The sequence below is a fragment of the Nelusetta ayraudi genome, unplaced genomic scaffold (assembly GCF_046127955.1).
Source record: "Nelusetta ayraudi isolate G7.1 ecotype Tasmania unplaced genomic scaffold, CSIRO-AGI_Nayr_v1 ptg000007l, whole genome shotgun sequence".
Classification (NCBI taxonomy): domain Eukaryota; kingdom Metazoa; phylum Chordata; class Actinopteri; order Tetraodontiformes; family Monacanthidae; genus Nelusetta; species Nelusetta ayraudi.
The window spans coordinates 5,173,943-5,191,289 of NW_027466057.1; the positions used below are offsets into that span (position 1 = coordinate 5,173,943).

At 46.1% G+C, this 17,347-nt stretch overlaps 3 protein-coding genes across 7 annotated transcripts in view; 1 reads left to right on the top strand and 2 right to left on the bottom strand.

Moving 5' to 3' along the window:
• Positions 1-2,332: 2,332 nt before the first annotated feature.
• Positions 2,333-12,907, bottom strand: slc38a6 (solute carrier family 38 member 6). 3 transcript variants are annotated; one of them, XM_076018066.1, is made up of 17 exons: positions 12,446-12,907; positions 11,609-11,711; positions 11,146-11,276; positions 10,950-11,023; positions 10,113-10,165; positions 9,981-10,020; positions 8,076-8,154; positions 5,544-5,629; positions 5,382-5,440; positions 5,230-5,301; positions 4,325-4,384; positions 3,829-3,908; positions 3,560-3,660; positions 3,329-3,453; positions 2,951-3,095; positions 2,601-2,695; positions 2,333-2,444 (listed from the first exon to the last, which is right to left on the bottom strand). In XM_076018066.1, the coding sequence occupies exons 3-17, from the start codon at positions 11,217-11,219 to the stop codon at positions 2,361-2,363; spliced, it is 1,227 nt and encodes a 408-aa protein (XP_075874181.1). In that variant the 5' UTR covers positions 11,220-11,276; positions 11,609-11,711; positions 12,446-12,907; the 3' UTR covers positions 2,333-2,360. The 3 variants fall into 3 exon arrangements, with proteins under 3 accessions (XP_075874181.1, XP_075874179.1, XP_075874180.1); XM_076018064.1 differs by lacking the exon at positions 11,609-11,711 and having other exon boundaries at positions 12,446-12,905; XM_076018065.1 differs by lacking the exon at positions 11,609-11,711 and having other exon boundaries at positions 4,325-4,381; positions 12,446-12,901.
• Positions 12,802-15,478, top strand: trmt5 (tRNA methyltransferase 5). 2 transcript variants are annotated; one of them, XM_076018062.1, is made up of 5 exons: positions 12,802-12,918; positions 13,021-13,607; positions 13,896-14,020; positions 14,108-14,747; positions 15,191-15,478. In XM_076018062.1, the coding sequence occupies exons 1-5, from the start codon at positions 12,911-12,913 to the stop codon at positions 15,253-15,255; spliced, it is 1,425 nt and encodes a 474-aa protein (XP_075874177.1). In that variant the 5' UTR covers positions 12,802-12,910; the 3' UTR covers positions 15,256-15,478. The 2 variants fall into 2 exon arrangements, with proteins under 2 accessions (XP_075874177.1, XP_075874178.1); XM_076018063.1 differs by having other exon boundaries at positions 15,194-15,478.
• The window catches only part of mnat1 (MNAT1 component of CDK activating kinase), a 31,039-nt gene continuing 29,022 nt past the window's right edge, over positions 15,331-17,347 (bottom strand). For both annotated transcript variants that reach the window (XM_076018068.1, XM_076018067.1), the window contains one exon: positions 15,331-15,745. In XM_076018068.1, coding sequence (XP_075874183.1) covers positions 15,625-15,745 — 121 coding nt within the window. In that variant the 3' untranslated portion in view covers positions 15,331-15,624. The remainder of the gene's footprint in view (positions 15,746-17,347) is intronic.

The following is a 17,347-nucleotide window of genomic DNA, read 5'->3' on the forward strand; positions in this document are numbered from 1 at the left end:
TTGTAAAATAATAATAATAATAATAATAATAATAATAATAATAATAATGCAAAGGTACTTTTGCAAGACAGTTTGGAGATGGGAAACGCTGTCCCTAATGTCCAAAAGAAAATAATAAGAATATAATAATTCCAATCTTAGAGAACTTCCTAAATGTCACTTGTACCAGCTGACTGTGCCGTCTCAGAAGAAAACAAACTAAAAAAAAAAGAAGAAAAAAAAAAGGGCATGATTGTGTAGAAGATATTCCTAAGGATTTGAAAATTATTTTTCAGTACTTTGGATCCCCGGACGTGCAGAAAGCGTGCTCTTTAGCCATCATTCTTCAGAGTAAACAGGCAACACCTTTTAAAACAACACAACAGGCTGCCAACAGGGGATCGGGTTCAGCCTACAGTCCCTCCTCAGCCTCTCTCTCCGCGCTCTCGAACCCAGGGAGCCGCTGTTGTCAGACTGCTGGACACGGGCCCCGGGGGTGTGAGTGAGTTTAACAAAACAAAAACACTCCCACCTCAGCTGAGGACACACGCCAGGCTGCCTTCAAAACAGCTCAGTGGAAATGTGGACGTTTCCAGCACACGATAAAGCTGGGATGAAGCATCTGTGGTATCACCTCTCAGTAAGGATTTCCTGAGCTGAGACGACGTCAACGAAGAGGGAAAATAAAACTCGACGCAGGAAAATAGCGCGAGGACGCTAGGAGGCAGTCTTGTGTTACAAATGGCGACTTTTCAGTCCAAAGGCTTTGCGCCGCTACAAACAAGGTGAGAGACTGAACTGCATCCAACCATGATATTTTATTATTTTTTTTCCATCTGTCAACACTGGATGTGACACATAACCAAGTTCATTTATTGACTCCCCCCCCAATAATTCCTCATTCCAATAGTTGATTTCCATGTCTGGGATGAATTTCGACAATTTCATCAAAACTGCTTTTTAATCCAAAAGGATATAAAATAAGTTACAAAAAAAGTTACCCAATAACATCCATGTTCACTGTTGTTTTTTTTTTCTCTCTCTCTCTCTCTCTCCTTACATCTACTCAATTAATCACCCAGTGGCTGTCAGAAGGGGCCCATAACCCAAGGCAACATCAGCCTCCTAATGAAGATTTATATGGTAGGACAAACCTCTCTGCTGCAGGCGCAAACTGCTAATTCCTTAATACATATACAGTATATTTAACATTTCAAGTGCTTTTTTACTTTGATTATACTTCATCTATTCTTATCAACTATGTCCTTGATATACGATGAGATACCACATGATATAAAGTTTTAGTTTGAGGTTGTGTTGTGCTTCTCAAGACAGGAGTGGAGGGTGGAGGTCAGAGCTTTAGTCCTGCACTGGGGAACCTCCCCTGAGGGGCGTGAAGCACGAGTGAGCAGCCACTGCTTTCCGCAGGGACAATGGGCCTGCTCTGCCTAATGCCCTTGATTAAAAGCAGCCGTCGGCTGCCTGTAGGTTCCAGAGGCTGGACGAAGACAATCTAAACAGCATTGCGATTGGAAACATACCGAGCATGTGGCTTTCATTTGCCGCAGGCTGGACTTCGACAGCAAAATGTCAGAGGAGCGGGGCTCCGCGTCGAGACCGCGGCTGCCAATCAAAGCTCACGGCTGTGAATGTGACGAGTCAGACGGACGAGCTTTCCGCAGCACTGATAGAGACAAGATGATGGCTGAGCCAAGCAAACTGACAGAGTACATTGTTTTCCTTTTAATAGATGTCAATACAAAAATGTTCTTATTTTACATTAAAGCCACACGGTAAATTCTGATTTACATTTTTTGGTCATCTCAAAAATAAAGTTATCGCAATTAGTGGCACCTGAGGTTTGGATTGTGAGTGGTGTTGCAAACAGTTACACAGATAAAACACATTCTTGGAAGAAGAAATCCCAGAGAAAATACTTGATTTGAGGGGGGGGGGGGAAACTTGGTGATTTCTCTAAGTGTTAAAATCAACATTGGCTTGATCAACTTTCATATACTAATCCGCTTACATAAGGTGCATTATTATTTTTATACAGAAGAATGTGAAAGGTTTATGATATGAACATTGGGGAAATGTACAAAAACCCTCTTATCCAAGTGTCTGCACCAAAGTCAATACAAAGAAAACAAGTGCAAAGGTGATCAGAATTGTCACCAACTCTGGTCTGTGACTGAAGAGCACCATGAATAAAGTGTCAAGTTGGAAGGAAGTAACACAGTACACTTTCTATTTCAGTGAGATTCTGCTGATTCTGCTACACTGGCACGTTTTTCCCTTTTTTCCACTATTGTATTTAATTTTCGGCAGTAGGTGAGGTGTGCATATCCAAGTAGTGGGTGGGTCGGATTGGGTTGAAGCTGTTAGGTGTTCAGTGACCATGTGATGGCAATTACAGAGAGGCTAAAGATCCCCATTATTACCCCAAACACCACCAGAAAAGCAGCCTGGGGACAGAAAGAGAATAAAAATACAGTGAGCATCATGGAAAACAGAATAAGACAGTGAAAGCACTGAGGTCACCTTATTAAAGTACTAGAACTACATTTAAAAGTGTTGTTTGTCGATACTTCTTAATTTTTTTAAATTAATTTTGCATTTACCCCAATGGAGTCAAAAGATCTGCGAGACGAGTTGCTGATCTTGAGGTAGAAGATTCCTGGGAAAATGAAGAGCAGGCAGCTGGAAGTTGTGGATCCTAGTAAAAGAGACAGAAAAGGCATCTGAATGTTCCGGCCGACATTCTGTACGCCTGGCTGATATCAGCTTTATAAAGCGTCTGAGCGCCGCGCCGTTAATTATGCATGAGCACATAATGCAATTTTAGCCACTGCGGTCGATGAGATGGAGCAGTGACATTGCGACTTCGATCTTGGGCTGCTTTCAATGTCTGTTTATTTCACTTTTCTTTGCTTTGCTTTTAAGGAGAAGAAGGAGAAAAGAAACCACATACCGACAACTCCAAACACATTTCTGATATCTGGCACAAAAATGGCCATCAGCAGCACCACGCCCACGATGGTTAGAGTCGCGACGATGTGGATCGGCCAGGAGAAAGGGCGCCTTCCGAAGAGCAGCAAGAGGGTGGCCTTACGAGCCTGCAGCGCACACACACAAACAAAGGTCACTGTAAAGACACTCAACCACAGAGTGCATACAGATTCTGCAGAAAAAGAAAGTGGAGTGGGAGGTTGGAGGCAGTGAGACTGTTGCTATTTTGTCTCAAGATGTACAAACAGGAAGTGACCAGACATCTATTTATGGGGGAGAAAAAAATAGAATTCTTTTGAGCTATTGAGAGGAGGACGAAGAACAGGAACTTTACACTCACAGGGAAGTGAATGAGGGGCACGGTCAGCAGAACGGACAGCAGGATGGCCAGTCGAACTGTCATCACTACAATGTCGTGAGGCAGATACTTGTCGTAACCGAGCAGCAACTCCGACTCCACGTGAGCTACGAGCGGAGAGAGAGAGAGAGAGCGCAGGCATGTGCACGGGAGGGGTCGGGGTGAGAAGAGGCCGAGGCGAGGGTGGCGGCGGTCAGGTGTCGAGGGTCCTACCGTAGAAGGTGAGGTAGCCGAAGACGGAAGAGACGAGGTACAGCAGCACGCTGAGGCAGATGCTGACGTTGGTCACGTTTTGCATTTTTCCTTTGGAAGGTCTGAAAGGCACAAGGAGATGAAGGTTCAGATTTTGACGTGAATTACGGCTTATGCGCTTCACACCATTCAGTGGAAACACCTGCAAATCGCAATTGCACTTTGTGGAAATATGAGATGTAATGCTTTTATTTTGCGAAAAACTGTCATGGAAACGCAGTGGCTCTCACCTGTCCAGCTCGCAGTAGATGGGCAGGACGGCCGTGTGGCACAAGAAGGAGAAGGCCATGGTGGGAATGGCGTAGGCACTCTGCAACGGGAAGCGGTCGTCATTCACAAATTATCAGCTCACACTGCGGCGCAGGGGCGCTGAGGGCAGGCGGGTCAACGGAGCCACAATTTCCATTTAGTATACGCAACAGATTGGATTGTAGAACATTTGAAAGCGTGACTTTCAGTTTTTCTCATGAGACAATACTGAGTTTTGAGTTTTAAAATAAAGAAGCCGCGCGCGAGCTGTGTGGGACTCCGCCTGCCTCGTGGCCTTTTAGGTGTGACTTCAACATTAGCTGCAGCTGTGCACCGCCCTCGGGTTCCGAGCAGAGGCACTCCGACTCTCGTTGGAGTGCGGCTTGTCAGCAGAGTCAAATGCTACTTTCAACAACTTCTCACTCTGCTGCCCGCATGCGCAGCACGACGAAACCCGCACGGGACTCATGCACGTACCTTACTGGAGACGACAAAGAGTTTGGGCGTACATTCTGACTCAGTGGAATTGGATATCTGCTTGGGAGAGAGAGAGGGAGAAAAGAAGAGAGGGAAGAGGGTGTGAGCCTTCTGCAGGGGCAGACGGAGAGTCTTTGAGCTTAGACTTTGGCTTCGGAGCAAAAAAAAAAAAAAAAAAAAAACTACAACAACCACCTTTAAGTCTGCACCGCTCTTTTGCGATACCGTAATCTGTATAATTCAAAAAGGCCAGAGGTCATTTCCAGACTGGTGCCGGGTCACCTCAACTTCCTTCCCCTTCAGGGAAAAGAAAAGGCAGCGTTCACGGCTCCCTGCAGCCTCCTCTGCTCCTCATCATCCTCAGTCTGGAGGGCTTCCCTGCTAATCCAGACAACCGCCGATACCAGACTGGCCGTATTTTTGAATTTACGAAAGGCCTCTTGAGACGTACCATCTCAATTTCAAGGGGGTCCCAAGAAAACATATACAACATTACATTACAATATAGACATACAGAACATATAACAAATACCCCTACCCACATAAGTCTAGCATACAGAATATACAAATTGAATAACAGGAACAATGAGGTTAACATAAAAACATAACAGCAATAAAGAAAGTAGAAAAAGGCATATAAAAAAATAAATCAACAAATTAAAAACACAAGCAATTTGTTTTGAGGTGAGAGTAAAGTGAACTGCTGAAACCATGAAAAGATGTAATAGAGCGCAAAAAAAGGGAGGTCATTCCAATCCGATGGTGCCTTTTAAGGAGATGACCTTTTACCAACCTTTCAAGGTTCTAGTGACAAAGGGAAATTCATATGTCTAAGCGAGAATGGCGACTCATAAGGAGTTTTAAGTATCACACACAACTATTGTTGTTGTTATTGTTGTAGTTACCTGGAAGGCGCCAGAGAGTGTGGTCACATTGCGAGACAGCGGGCAGGGGATGGACCACTTCTTCACCACAATCTGGAAGAGGGAGCGCAAGTACGTCAAGAGGACAGAAACAAATGAAAACAAGAGCAGATCGGGAGTTTATTTCCACTCACCACAACAACGAAGTAGAGGACGAAGAGGAAGGCCAGACTGCTGGTGTAGCCCAGGAAGCCTGCCACCGGTGAAAGGCCAAAACAAAGACGGGGAATAAAAACAAAACATTTCCAAGCGGTGGAAAATGAAAATGAGGAGGTCGTACGCTGCTCCGTCCTTACCAATTTTAGGCAGCATGGCCAGAGGCAGAACAACACACAGTGTCACCAGGATCAGGAGCAACCTGCCATCTTCGTACCAGGCATTTCTGAAAAAAAAAAAAAAAAAGGCAAAAGATGAACCAAACCACATTTCCAGTAATTGCACGCTGGCATTCTGCAGGCGTCACGGATGGCAGAGAGGAATCCTCACTGCCTTTAAAAAAGGAGCAGCTCTGGAAAACTTGCCTCCATTTTTCGCTCAAATACAAAGTGACAGATTCATCATGTGGTACGAATTAAGGGCTTTAGCGCTTGCGAACCATAACAATTATGTAATTCACATGCAAACGCTGTGCCACTCTGTCATTCGAGACCGCATTTTCACTTGCAGAGGGCTATTTTTTCCTCTCTCTTCTTCTTCTTCTTCTGCCTTTTTTTTGTAAAATAGAGGGGATAATAATATTTTCCTATGCTTGGGGGACAGCCTGGGTGGTTTATTCGGGATATGGGAGCTGGAGGAAAGAGGCGGCGTCGAAAGGTGACACATGTGGAAGGCATGCTGGCTCCGCCGGGGTCGGGGTCGGCCAGGAGGGGTTGCTGCTAGCCGCTGCCGGGGTCAGCGGGGACTGGCTCCGCCGCTCTTTATGGGGCTCCCACAGTCAGCAGCACCTGCTTGGACCACATCAACACCCACTGACCCCCGTTTGGCAGTTTCACAGCTGCGGCCGTACCGTGGGTGCTGATGGATTCGCCTCTGCGTCTACGGCAGATGAGGGCAAACTAAGGCCCGGGGGCCATATGCGGCCGGCTGAAGTTGAAGAAATTATATTTATAGTAAGTAAGTCATGAAACAGCTGCATTTCATCCATTTCTTCAGTGTTTTAAGAGTCATTTCAATAAGGAAGACACATATTTTGTTGTAATGCATTAAAGCATGTTTTCTACATATCCTATGATATATTTTTGTCTCCTATGAGGTGGGTCATCCAAACACTCCATCCATCTGCTCCTGCTCCAGTCACATTTTAGAACCTATTGTGGCCCCACCAGTCAAAAAGTTTCCCCACCTCTGGTCTATGGGCCCTGTCCCCTCCCCCCGTTACCGGCCGCCTGGCCGCTCAGGCCTCTGCTCTGACCCAGCAAACTCTCTCCTGTCAAGATCTTCCAAGTTTAGCCGCAGTGCACGGCAAACAGCTTCACTAACCCTCCTCTAGACCGTAACATACTTTTTATGCAGACCTGGGGATGTAGGAAAATCTCCTCCACCGCATGGATCCGGCCTGTAGCTTACTGTAAAAGGTGCAGGATACTAGACAGCCCGTGAAATGTGGGACATTTCATGCTATAACAAGACGCAGGATGGTGCTGGATAGCTCTGGGTTAGGGTTCGTGTCTGGCCGCCAACGATTCTGTCTCCGGCGCGGTGTGAAGATCAGCACAAATCCAGCCGACGCTGCACAAATCCACATCTGCTCTCTTCTGCCCAGCTCAAACAGGAGGAACAAGAGTGCACCGGGGCAGCCCCCCGTCCCCTTTGAGGCAGACGAAAACCCAAAAGAGATTGGGAGAAATTGTGTTTTTGCTGCGGCGTGTTACGGCAAACGAGGCAGAAAGGAGGAACACGTTTTTTAAACACACAACAAGCCGTTTTGTCTACGCTTACGGGCGGGCTGGATCGTGCCTCCACTAACGTCTCGGAGCTGCTCATTAGCAGAAATGTTTTGTTTCCATCCGCAGCGAGCTGTAATTAGAATGGCAAAACTGATATCCCCTTGTATCAGTCTGATTCCGGGGGGAACATGTGCGAGAGATTTTGGGGGTGAAAGGAGGGCGCTAATACAAAGCAGCTGTGCGTGGAAGACTCGCATGTTGATGGATTGGGCCGAGAGCAGCTACAACTCTCACTTAAACCAGTGTGACCGATAATAAAGTGATCGAAGTTACATTCTTGGCCCGGTGACGAGGAGCAGCGGGCTCGTCCACGTAGGCCAATGAAATGCGCCCACACACACACACACACACACACACACACACACACACACACACACACACACACACACACACACACACACACACACACACACACACACACACACACACACACACACACCTAGCTAGATTCTTTGCTCACAGTCAAAAGGTTGTACAGCAAACTAAATCGGTGAAGCATTGAAAGGTTTAGTGTAGAGTCTGAAGGATCAATACATGTCATCAGGGTACAGATTGGCTCATTTGCTGTCCAAGTGCAAGAATGGTTTGATTATTTGAATGCCGATTGGATAAAGTTATAGTTAAAGTCCCAGCTATTGTTACATCCCGAATGATACAAAATTTGTTCTCCACATTTGACCCATCCACTGGTCAAATGCGTTGATCTAAAGTCCAACCCTGAATACTGAGTGCCAAGCAGGGAGGCAATGGGTACCATTTTTACATTTACCATTTTCTTTGGTATGACCCGGACGTGGAATTGAACCCAAAACCTCCCAGTCTCAGTGCGGACACGCTACCACTAGAGCACTGAGCAGGTCCTGGTTGCTGATGGATACCCACCCTGCGCTGTCTGGGCTCAGGAAGGTCCTGATGGCAGCGGGAAGCTCTGACTTCAGGATGAACAAATAGGATGACATGGCTAAAGGAAAGAGGATAAAAGGTTCAGACTTATATTCACGTCAAACAGCACACAGTCGTCACAAAACTGAAGGTTGCCGCGGCTCTCCGAGGCCACCGTGTGAGGGCCATGTGGGTTTTCCAGTGGAGGGAATTGGAAAGCAGGGCGGCGGGGGGAACTGCAGCTCTGAGTTAATGCAGATGGGTGGGGCAGGCAGCTCAAGGGGATCACCGGCAAAGCCCTCGGTGCAGAGGAGCAGACATGATGTGAGCCTGCCAGCGCTGGAGGACACAGGGGTGGCAGGCCGCACGAGGAATTGCGTGGAATGCTAACAATAATGATCGCCAGCGCTAATCCAGGTGTGTCTCGCCTCGCTCCGCCTCGCGAGGAAACAGGATATTATCTGCCTCCGACAGGCTCCAACATCCTTCCACGCTGAGCCAATCAGAGGGGCGATCGAGGTCACTTCCTGAGGGTCGCGGCGGCACTCGGAAAAACAGCAAAACGGAAGACAGGGATTGCGCCAGGTGGAGGGGGCTTTACCGGCGGTACAGGGATTTGGACGCAGTGCGCAGTTAGTCGCGAGTCGAGTTACTGTTGAGGTGAGTCGCAGGATTTCGGGGTTTGCGAAGCGAGACTGAGCTGGAGCGAGCTGGGACTTCACTGCCCCAGGGACAGGTCCTGCACTCACCGTTAAATAAACCAAGGCCGTAATCCCTCAGATCCTGTCTTTGTTTATAAAGGAGAATTCCTTTAAAAAACCCCACCAGCCCACACAAGCAGGGACAATCACTCTGTGAGATGCTATTAAGGGGTAGAATCTGTCAATAAGAGGTTAATCAGAGGCAGGTGATGTTTTTGAAACAAAAACACACCAAAAATGAATTAGAAACACACAAACACCCATACAGATGCACTGACATGCACTCGATTACTGTTAACACAACAGCAAGAGAATTCCTGATACTTACGTCTCTAAAATGGGAGCCCTTAGGTGGAGAAGAGACAGCTGTTATAATCTACATAAATGTAAATAAATCAAGCAGCCCCCATGTGTGGTCAATGAACGGTAGGAGCGCACGTTCAACGCAGGACAGAGCCACTTTGGCTTCATTAAGAGTGAGGGGAGTGGCGCATTGCAACAGCCCTGGGCTGCTCACTAATTAAGGTCAATTGGCCCATCAAGGCTTTAGGAGAGCACATGAATGTTTACCCAGAGTGAGGCTAATTGCACTCTTATAAAACAGGAGGCCGGGGTGCAGATAGGCGCATGCTTGGAGTGCAGGCTCCAACACTGGCGCACATGCGGGCCCCATGCTGGGTAAACCACAACACATACCAGAGGGCAGTGCAGTAATCCACTCAGCTGTGCCACTAACGACTGCGGAGGAGCTATCGACTCGGCTCGCTACCGCCGTCTGAGGAGCAGCGAGGGGCTGGACGGAGACGGCCCGTGCTTTGGGAGGAGTGGGGGAATGTGTCGGGGAAATGGCGAGTAGGAGTGGGGGGGGGGGGGTCCCACCGGGTCACTCCACCCTGGGTGGGTTGAGCGTCAGTGATCAATTAGACCAGTAGTCGGGTTTCAGGCTCGGCTACGAGAGGCCGAGGTGATGGTGGCGACGCGGTCAAAGGTTATCAAGGAATCTGCATAATGGCCTTATAGGGAGGTATGTGGGGGGGAATCTGACCACAGGGGTGGACTCTGCCTTTAATCACCAGTAGGAGGCACTGCAACCAAAATAAACTGAACATCTGACCAGCAGGACAAATAATGGGTATAAAAAAAAAACTCCCACAGTTAAGTCTTGGGAGTATTTAATGCAAATGTGAAAAAGGGATAAACTTACCACCTATATTTTGGATGATAATAGCAACCCCAGCAATAACCTACAACAATAAGCATCAACATTGTTACTTAAAAATAATGTTTTCTGGAAATTTGAAGTTAAGATTAATTAATAATTCCAATGTCAACCTACTTTTCCGGGCTTTTGCAAGGCTTTCTCTCCGATATCTTCATACGAATTGATACCTTTCAAAACAGACATAAAAAAAACAATGGAGAATCAACTATCTACCTCTTGAGAGAACACTGAACAACACTATAAAAAAGTCTGCTGAACTCCTGTATTGTCCTTTCATACACAAGATGGGACAGCAAGAAAATTAGATTTTTTTTTGCTTCTTTTCCGTTTTCAATTTTTAAATCAAAATTAGATGAATGATGCTCAGATTTTGGACCGTTTTTTTTTCTTTTCTTAAATCAAGCAGCACATTTTCGCATTCCTGACAAGTTTGTGTGTCTGTGCCATCTAGTTTTCACAGAGCCTCTGCAGCGTGCCTTTTTGTTTTGATTTTCTTGCTTGTCTTGCAAATTGTGCCTGTCAGTGTTGGTTCTGTGTATAAGCGTTCAGGTCTTGGATGCGCTTTTGTATTGTCTGCTTTTAATGTTGTTGGTTTTATGGACGTTTTTGTTTTTTTTTGTTTTTACCAAGTACGCTCGTGTTCTCTGCTGATGCATTTCTGCTTTTGTCTATTTGTATGTGCTAACTCCATTATGCCTTTGCCATATGTGTTTACACGCTCAAGTCTATGGATTATATTAAACAGTTGTTGTGTGGCCTGTGTCTGATTTAATAAGCTCACCCTGCGGTGGAATGTAGATGTAAATTAGTCCTTATTGCGACATCTAGTCCTGGCAGATTTGGAAACAAAAGCAGTAAACTAATAGAACAGACAGATGTGTCTCATGAGAAGGTTCAGGACCAAATTATATACATTAAACAAAATTAGAACTTTTAATAATATTCACCCACCCGTTTGATCACAAAGCTTCAGGAGGAGGTGTATGGAGTAAGCAGCCAGACTGGCCACTATTATCAACAGGATGCTTATGAGGAAATGAATGTAGAACAGATATTAGTTCAACTGCATATGTTATTGTGTCTGATTTACTTACAAGGTAGCAGACAGTTGCGTGCATGGTAGTTAAAGGTGTGAATGCATTCTTACCAAAAAGCTATGATACCAGTATTGGCCATTGCATAAGCCAGACCCAGTATACCGCTGCCCATGATGGCATTCATCAAGTTAAACACGGAGGAGGCAAAGGAGGCTCCTCTGGCTCTTGGCGGAGCTGATCCCTGCACCGAGAGCACCACTGACATTTAGTTCAAAATAAAGAGCTCAACAATAAGAAAAAGGAGATGAGGAAACAGTTATTTGTTTGTGTTAGGGGCTTGTAACAGAATTGAGCCTGATGACGGATGTCAATGAGACAGAATGGTGGCGGTATGCCTGATCAGGGAACTCATATGAGAATGCATGGAGTGGGATTTGTGCTGCTGACTGTTGGACAGCTGCCTGAGCTTCGGATAAGGGGAGCTGCCCAAACTGCTTGACCCCTTTAATAGGGGATATCCTGGAGAGTTGAGCAGCAACTATGGTGTCAGTGTCACAACAAGCATGGATTGACCTGTGAGCAGCCGAATCCGATTCATTCTGGTTTACTGTACTGAAGACAGGAAGTAAACAATGACGCCATGCGGGATATAATGCCGCCAATTAAGTCAATTTATCTGGAATTATACAAAACATACAGTATATTAGATACTGGCAAAATCTATAATTCATCAGCTGTAATAATCAGAAACGATCTAAAATACTTTGGAGTTGGCAATAAATGACAGAACTTTACCATCAATTAAGAATTGCAAACTTCAAGGCTCAGCTACAAGTCTCGGACGGCTTAAACTTGAATTACTTGAGCTTCTGATGACTGCTGCTATCAGCATTATATTAAGTGATGTGAACACCATGTATTTTAAAATACATACAAATAAATAAATAAATGCATTTTTCTGATAGAAACTATCTATCTAGCCAGCCACAGCACATGTTCAAACTTTAAAAGTTCATTGATTTGCATTTCACTGTATGGAAATAAGAAACAGCTGGAGGCTTGCATCTTTGATTGCATACGTGGCATGCTGATTTAAAAATCAAAATCAAAAACTCATTTTTAAAATTAAACTTAATCAATAACGTTATATCCTCTCTGTAAAAAATAAAAATAAAAAGCAGAGCACATTCACGGTTAACTTCTGCTTTCGTATGAAAGTGCTGACAAAGGCAGAATTCAAAGAGAAAACCAAAAGGCATGACTGCATGTGATGCCTGTCAAGGTCAGCGTATCTACGGTATCTAATTACTGGTTCAACAGTGACGGAAGGAGAAACTGCAGTGATAATCTTAAAATCAATTAAAATTCATACGTTGACGTTTCTCCGAGTTCAGCTGTGTCAGTACTTACATTATTTAACAAAGGTGCAGTTTCTGAGTCTTCCGTGACTGCACTTTCGGTGTTCACGTCAGCATTTCCATTAATGCTCATTTTTTTTTCTTTATGTTTTTTCTTTTCTTTTCTCTCTCTCTCTCTCTCTCTCTCTCTTTTTTTTTATTATTTTTTTTTTTTACGGGGAACGGTACAAACTAACTATCTGTGCTAAAACCGCTGCGTCCAGTGACAGCGACCTAAAAACCCTGCAGACTTGTAACAACATATCAACGTTCAACTCCTCCTTATACTTTCTTGTCAGCTGCCTTCTGTTGTTGATTACGTCTGGGCGGGATCAAGTGACTCAACTTCCGGGTCGCACTAAATACGTCATGCGGAAGGTTGTCCAACCAGGGAAAAGGGATTGCCTTGCTCGACCAATCACCAGTTGGCTATTGTCGCTCCCTGATGACGTCAACAAAGCATGCCTGAGCCCGAAGGATGTGGAGGTGAGCGCTGAATTAGACTTTTTCTAAAGCCAAAATACATCTTTCTAAATAGTTGACTATCAGTGTTCACAGTTCAATTATATTTTGTTCTTGTGATTTCAGTTTTCTCTGCAGAGTACTAGCACACGAATTAAGCCAAGGAAACCATAAAGTTGTCTCGGTATACCGGAGCTTTAGCTCTCCAGCCTCGGTTTGTTCTCGCTTCGCTCCGAAGCTCATAATGGAGCCTAAGCTGTACCGACCCCCTCCAGAGGTCCGGGGCATGACTGTGCTGGATAAAGAGGCCTTCACACAGACCATCACCGTCCCAGCTCTGCGAGTGCCGACTGGAGTCCTAAACAAAGTGGCGAAGAGTCTGAAGAAGTCGACCATCCAGCGGCCAGGGGTGCCCCGGGTGGTTCAAGATCAAGAGGGCTGCAGTGACTTCCGCTTGGTGCTGCTGGACCCTCACAAAGTGTCCTCGCCAGGCTCCTTCAGTGAAGCCGAAGCCGAGGCCCTGAGGTCGTTCAACGTGGCGGAGGATTTGCACGACTACGAGCTGCAGCTCACCTATCACAACCTGAAGAGCGAGGAGGTGCTGGAGGCCGTGCTCCCCCAGGGCCAGGATGTGACGTCATCGTTCAGCCGAGTGGGACACATCGCGCACATGAACCTCAGAGACCACCAGCTCCCGTACAAGAACCTCATAGGTGAGCAAGACATCACTGATAATTCAAATGGATATATTTTTAATTATTTTAATTAAACAAAAACAAACAGCCATTCGCTCTGTCACAAACACACCTACGGACAATTTAGAATTTCCAAAGCTTCTCACATGCATGTTTTTGGACTGTGGGACACAGGTAGAACATGCAAACTCCTCACAGAAAGTTCCCAGGCCCAAATCCAGCCCACAACCTTCTTGCCGTGAGGTGGCAGCGTGAATCACTCAACAATTCAATCATTAAAGTTCTTCATCAATTTGCTTTTTTCAGGACAAGTCATCATGGACAAAAACCCCGGTGTAACCTGTGTGGTCAATAAGACAAACATGATTGACTCAACGTACCGCAACTTCAAGATGCAAGTGCTCGCAGGAGAGGAAAACATGGTTGCTAAAGTAGGTTAAACGTGCACTTTCACACAGTACATTTATCAAGTATCTTGATCTTCCATCAGCGCTTACTATGTTCTTTTCCGTCTCCAGGTGAAAGAGAACGGGGTGACGTACGAGTTTGATTTCTCCAGCGTCTACTGGAACCCCCGGCTGAGCACGGAGCACCAGAGGGTGGTGGATCTCCTCAAGCGTGGCGACACAGTGTTTGACGTGTTTGCCGGCGTTGGTCCTTTCGCCATCCCGGCCGCCCGCCGAGGCGCAAATGTCTTGGCCAACGACCTGAACCCGGAGTCCTACAGGTGGCTGCAGCACAACGGCAAACTCAACAAGGTGGAGAAAAAAGTGAGGACGTACAACCTGGACGGCAGAGCCTTCATCCAGGGGCCCGTGAAGCAGGAGCTGCCTGCGCTGCTCAAAGACAAAGTCAACGTTCACCTCGTGATGAACCTGCCGGCTTTGGCTCTGGAGTTCCTGGATGCGTTCAGGGGTTTGCTGCCAGAGGAGCACCTGTATGACGAGAACCTACCAACAGTGCACTGCTACTGCTTCTCTAAAGATGACAATCCTGAAGCGGACGTGATGAGGAAGGCCTCCCTCAGCCTGGGAGTCCCTCTGGAGAACCGCTGCTCCGTGCATTTCGTGCGCAACGTCGCACCCAATAAAGACATGATGTGTGTGAGATTCTCACTCCCCAAAGAGGTGCTTTTCAGCCGCTGTCCTGAATTAACAGGTGAGATTTATTGTCATCAAAAAGTTAAAAACAGTACGCAATTTTGCAGGAAATAGTCAGGAAGGCAGAGGAGCTTTGCAAAGAACATCTCTCTGGTTGTGTTGTCACTAATTTGAGAGCAGTATCAGCGTCATTTGTGACATCACAAAGGGCCCATGTCCAGAACTGTTTGTTTTAGCACACCATTTCTGAAATGAGGGATGAGCAAAACAGTTGCATGGACTTTTCTGAGGAATTGAATGGCAGGTTAGGGACACGTTTCTGACAGAAAACCACGGGAAAGGAAATGTTGCATAGTTGACTTTAAATTACCTTGCATATGTAGGTCTAGTTAAGAGGTAAATGGCCACCTAATTCATGTTGTATGTAGAATGCTGTTGTTGCCGGAGTTGTAGTGTCAAGGCAAAACCAGAAGTGTTCATTTTTGAAACGTTCTCTATCAGCAGAGCCTTCAGAAGAACCAGCCCCAAAGAGACAGAAGTGTGAAGACGCTCCAGATTCCACGTGACCCCATCGCTGTGATGAATATAAGGATAACAGTCTGATTCCAGACAAGGGAACATTTAACTGGTATCTTCAAGACTTTTTTTTTTTTTTAATCACAATTTAATCACAGTTTTACTTCCAAAATCAGCAAAGATCATGTTTCCGAGATGAGCTCTTTGAAATTAAAAATTATAAAATAATAATAGAGTCCTTGTGTCTGCTGTCAGTCATTTAAATATAAAATAAACACAGTGTAAAAAAAATATGACACCAAGATCATCGAACATCAGCCAGCACGGTACACCGCAGCTTCTGCCATGAAGGAAGCGGTGCACTCCTACAGTCCTCAAGTCATCCTGGCAACATCTCTCCGGCCGAGTCGTGGACACGGTCACCCTTGAAGAAGCAGCAGCCCGCTGAGTGCGTCTTGAATGGCCCGGTGACACGCCAGGGCTGAGGTGTATCCTCCAGCTGTGTCCTGGGGCATGGCCGCCCGCACATGGTTCAAATACCTGAGAACACAAGAGAGCCGTGGTGGGTGACAAGTGCTGAACTATTTTGTAAATAATGTGGGCGTGACTGATTGGCAGTTCCCAGAGCTGCTCTCAAAACTAGATCCTGCGGGAGTAACTCGAGTGCACGTTTATTCTTCGTTAAATCCACACTTGACGTTGTTTTCTCTGGCTCTGCGCTGCCCCCTTTGGCCCTTTGATGAGATCAGTGACGACAGACGTACCCATACACCAACACTGGAACACCCCGCGTCTAAAAGCCTCTCCAACATGGCTCTATTAAAGTATTATGGGTGTCTTTTATTTTGTAAGTGCTTACAGATGTCTCCTGCCAGTGCCTCTTTTCAGGTTCCTGGGCGAAGCCAAAAGCACTGTTTATTTTCACTTTCGATCGCAGACAGGAAAAACATTTGAGCTGTTAATTTAGCCTCCACATCTTGTCAGTGAAGGATGCCTTGCACTTTTGAATTGTTTCTGTGTGTGTGTGTGTGTGTGTGTGTGTGTGTGTGTGTGTGTGTGTGAGAGAGAGAGCCGTCTCCCTGCCCACTCTAATCCCACCGTCTAATGCATGTTGCCATAGCAGGAAAGCTGCACACAAGTTCATCACTAATTTACTCTTTTTTTTTCAAGGACCTGAAATCAAAAACTTACGAAAACAAGAGTCATAGAGCGAGTGAGACAACATCTTGGCCTGCCTGTCAATACAGCCCCCCCCCACCCCATCACCCCCACTCCACCCTGCAGAAGTCAACAGGGTGGGCTAAAGCTTTACACAAGTCAGGCTTTGCAGCTCTGCTCCCGTGAAAGGGACACTAAGAGCACTGGGGGACTTCTGTGATATCTGGGCCCATTCAAACTGCTTCACAGAGTAACGGATCACTAGTGGAACCTTTTTTCAATTGTTGCAGAAATTGCCTGCAGAAAAAAACAGATGATAGACTATATGGGGGAAAAAAAGACATTGGGATGATTTTCGTTCACGTTTGTTGCAACTCAGCCCATCTCTGGTCCAGCGCAGAGGCCACGTTAGGGTTCTCGTCAAAACCGAGTAAAAATGCCTCAGAGTCACAGACACAGAGACCCTTAAAAAGTGGTCTGGAGACCAAGACCGACCTCAAATACTACAACACTAGGCCATGCGACATCATGTCACACAGGATGACCTTGACTTGCCCCACAGAGTCCCAGTGAAGAGTGCCCATAAGATCGGTCGGTCAGATCTTGCACACAATGACCACTCAACACCCACTAGAGCAACAACACGCAAGTTCAAAACAGGAGGGCCAGTGATTAATAATAACTTCATTAGGGCCAAGCTGCTGTAGCCCGTCCTTCAGAGCACTTGAGGGAGATCTTCTCATATGGCTTCCTGCATCTGATGAGTGCTATCTATTGATTATATTGTACCGGGCCCTTTTTAATGGTGAAAAAAGTGGGCTATTTACAGCCTGGCTAAGTCTGCTCTTCCTGCTAATCTAATCCCCAAGCTACTCATGTGGTCATTCCTTCCAAGAAAGCTGAGAGCTCTGTGTAACTTTATACATGCCTGCCCCTAAGGAGGGAGAGCGAAAGCAAGAGAGAGGAGGAGGGGAAGAAAAAAAG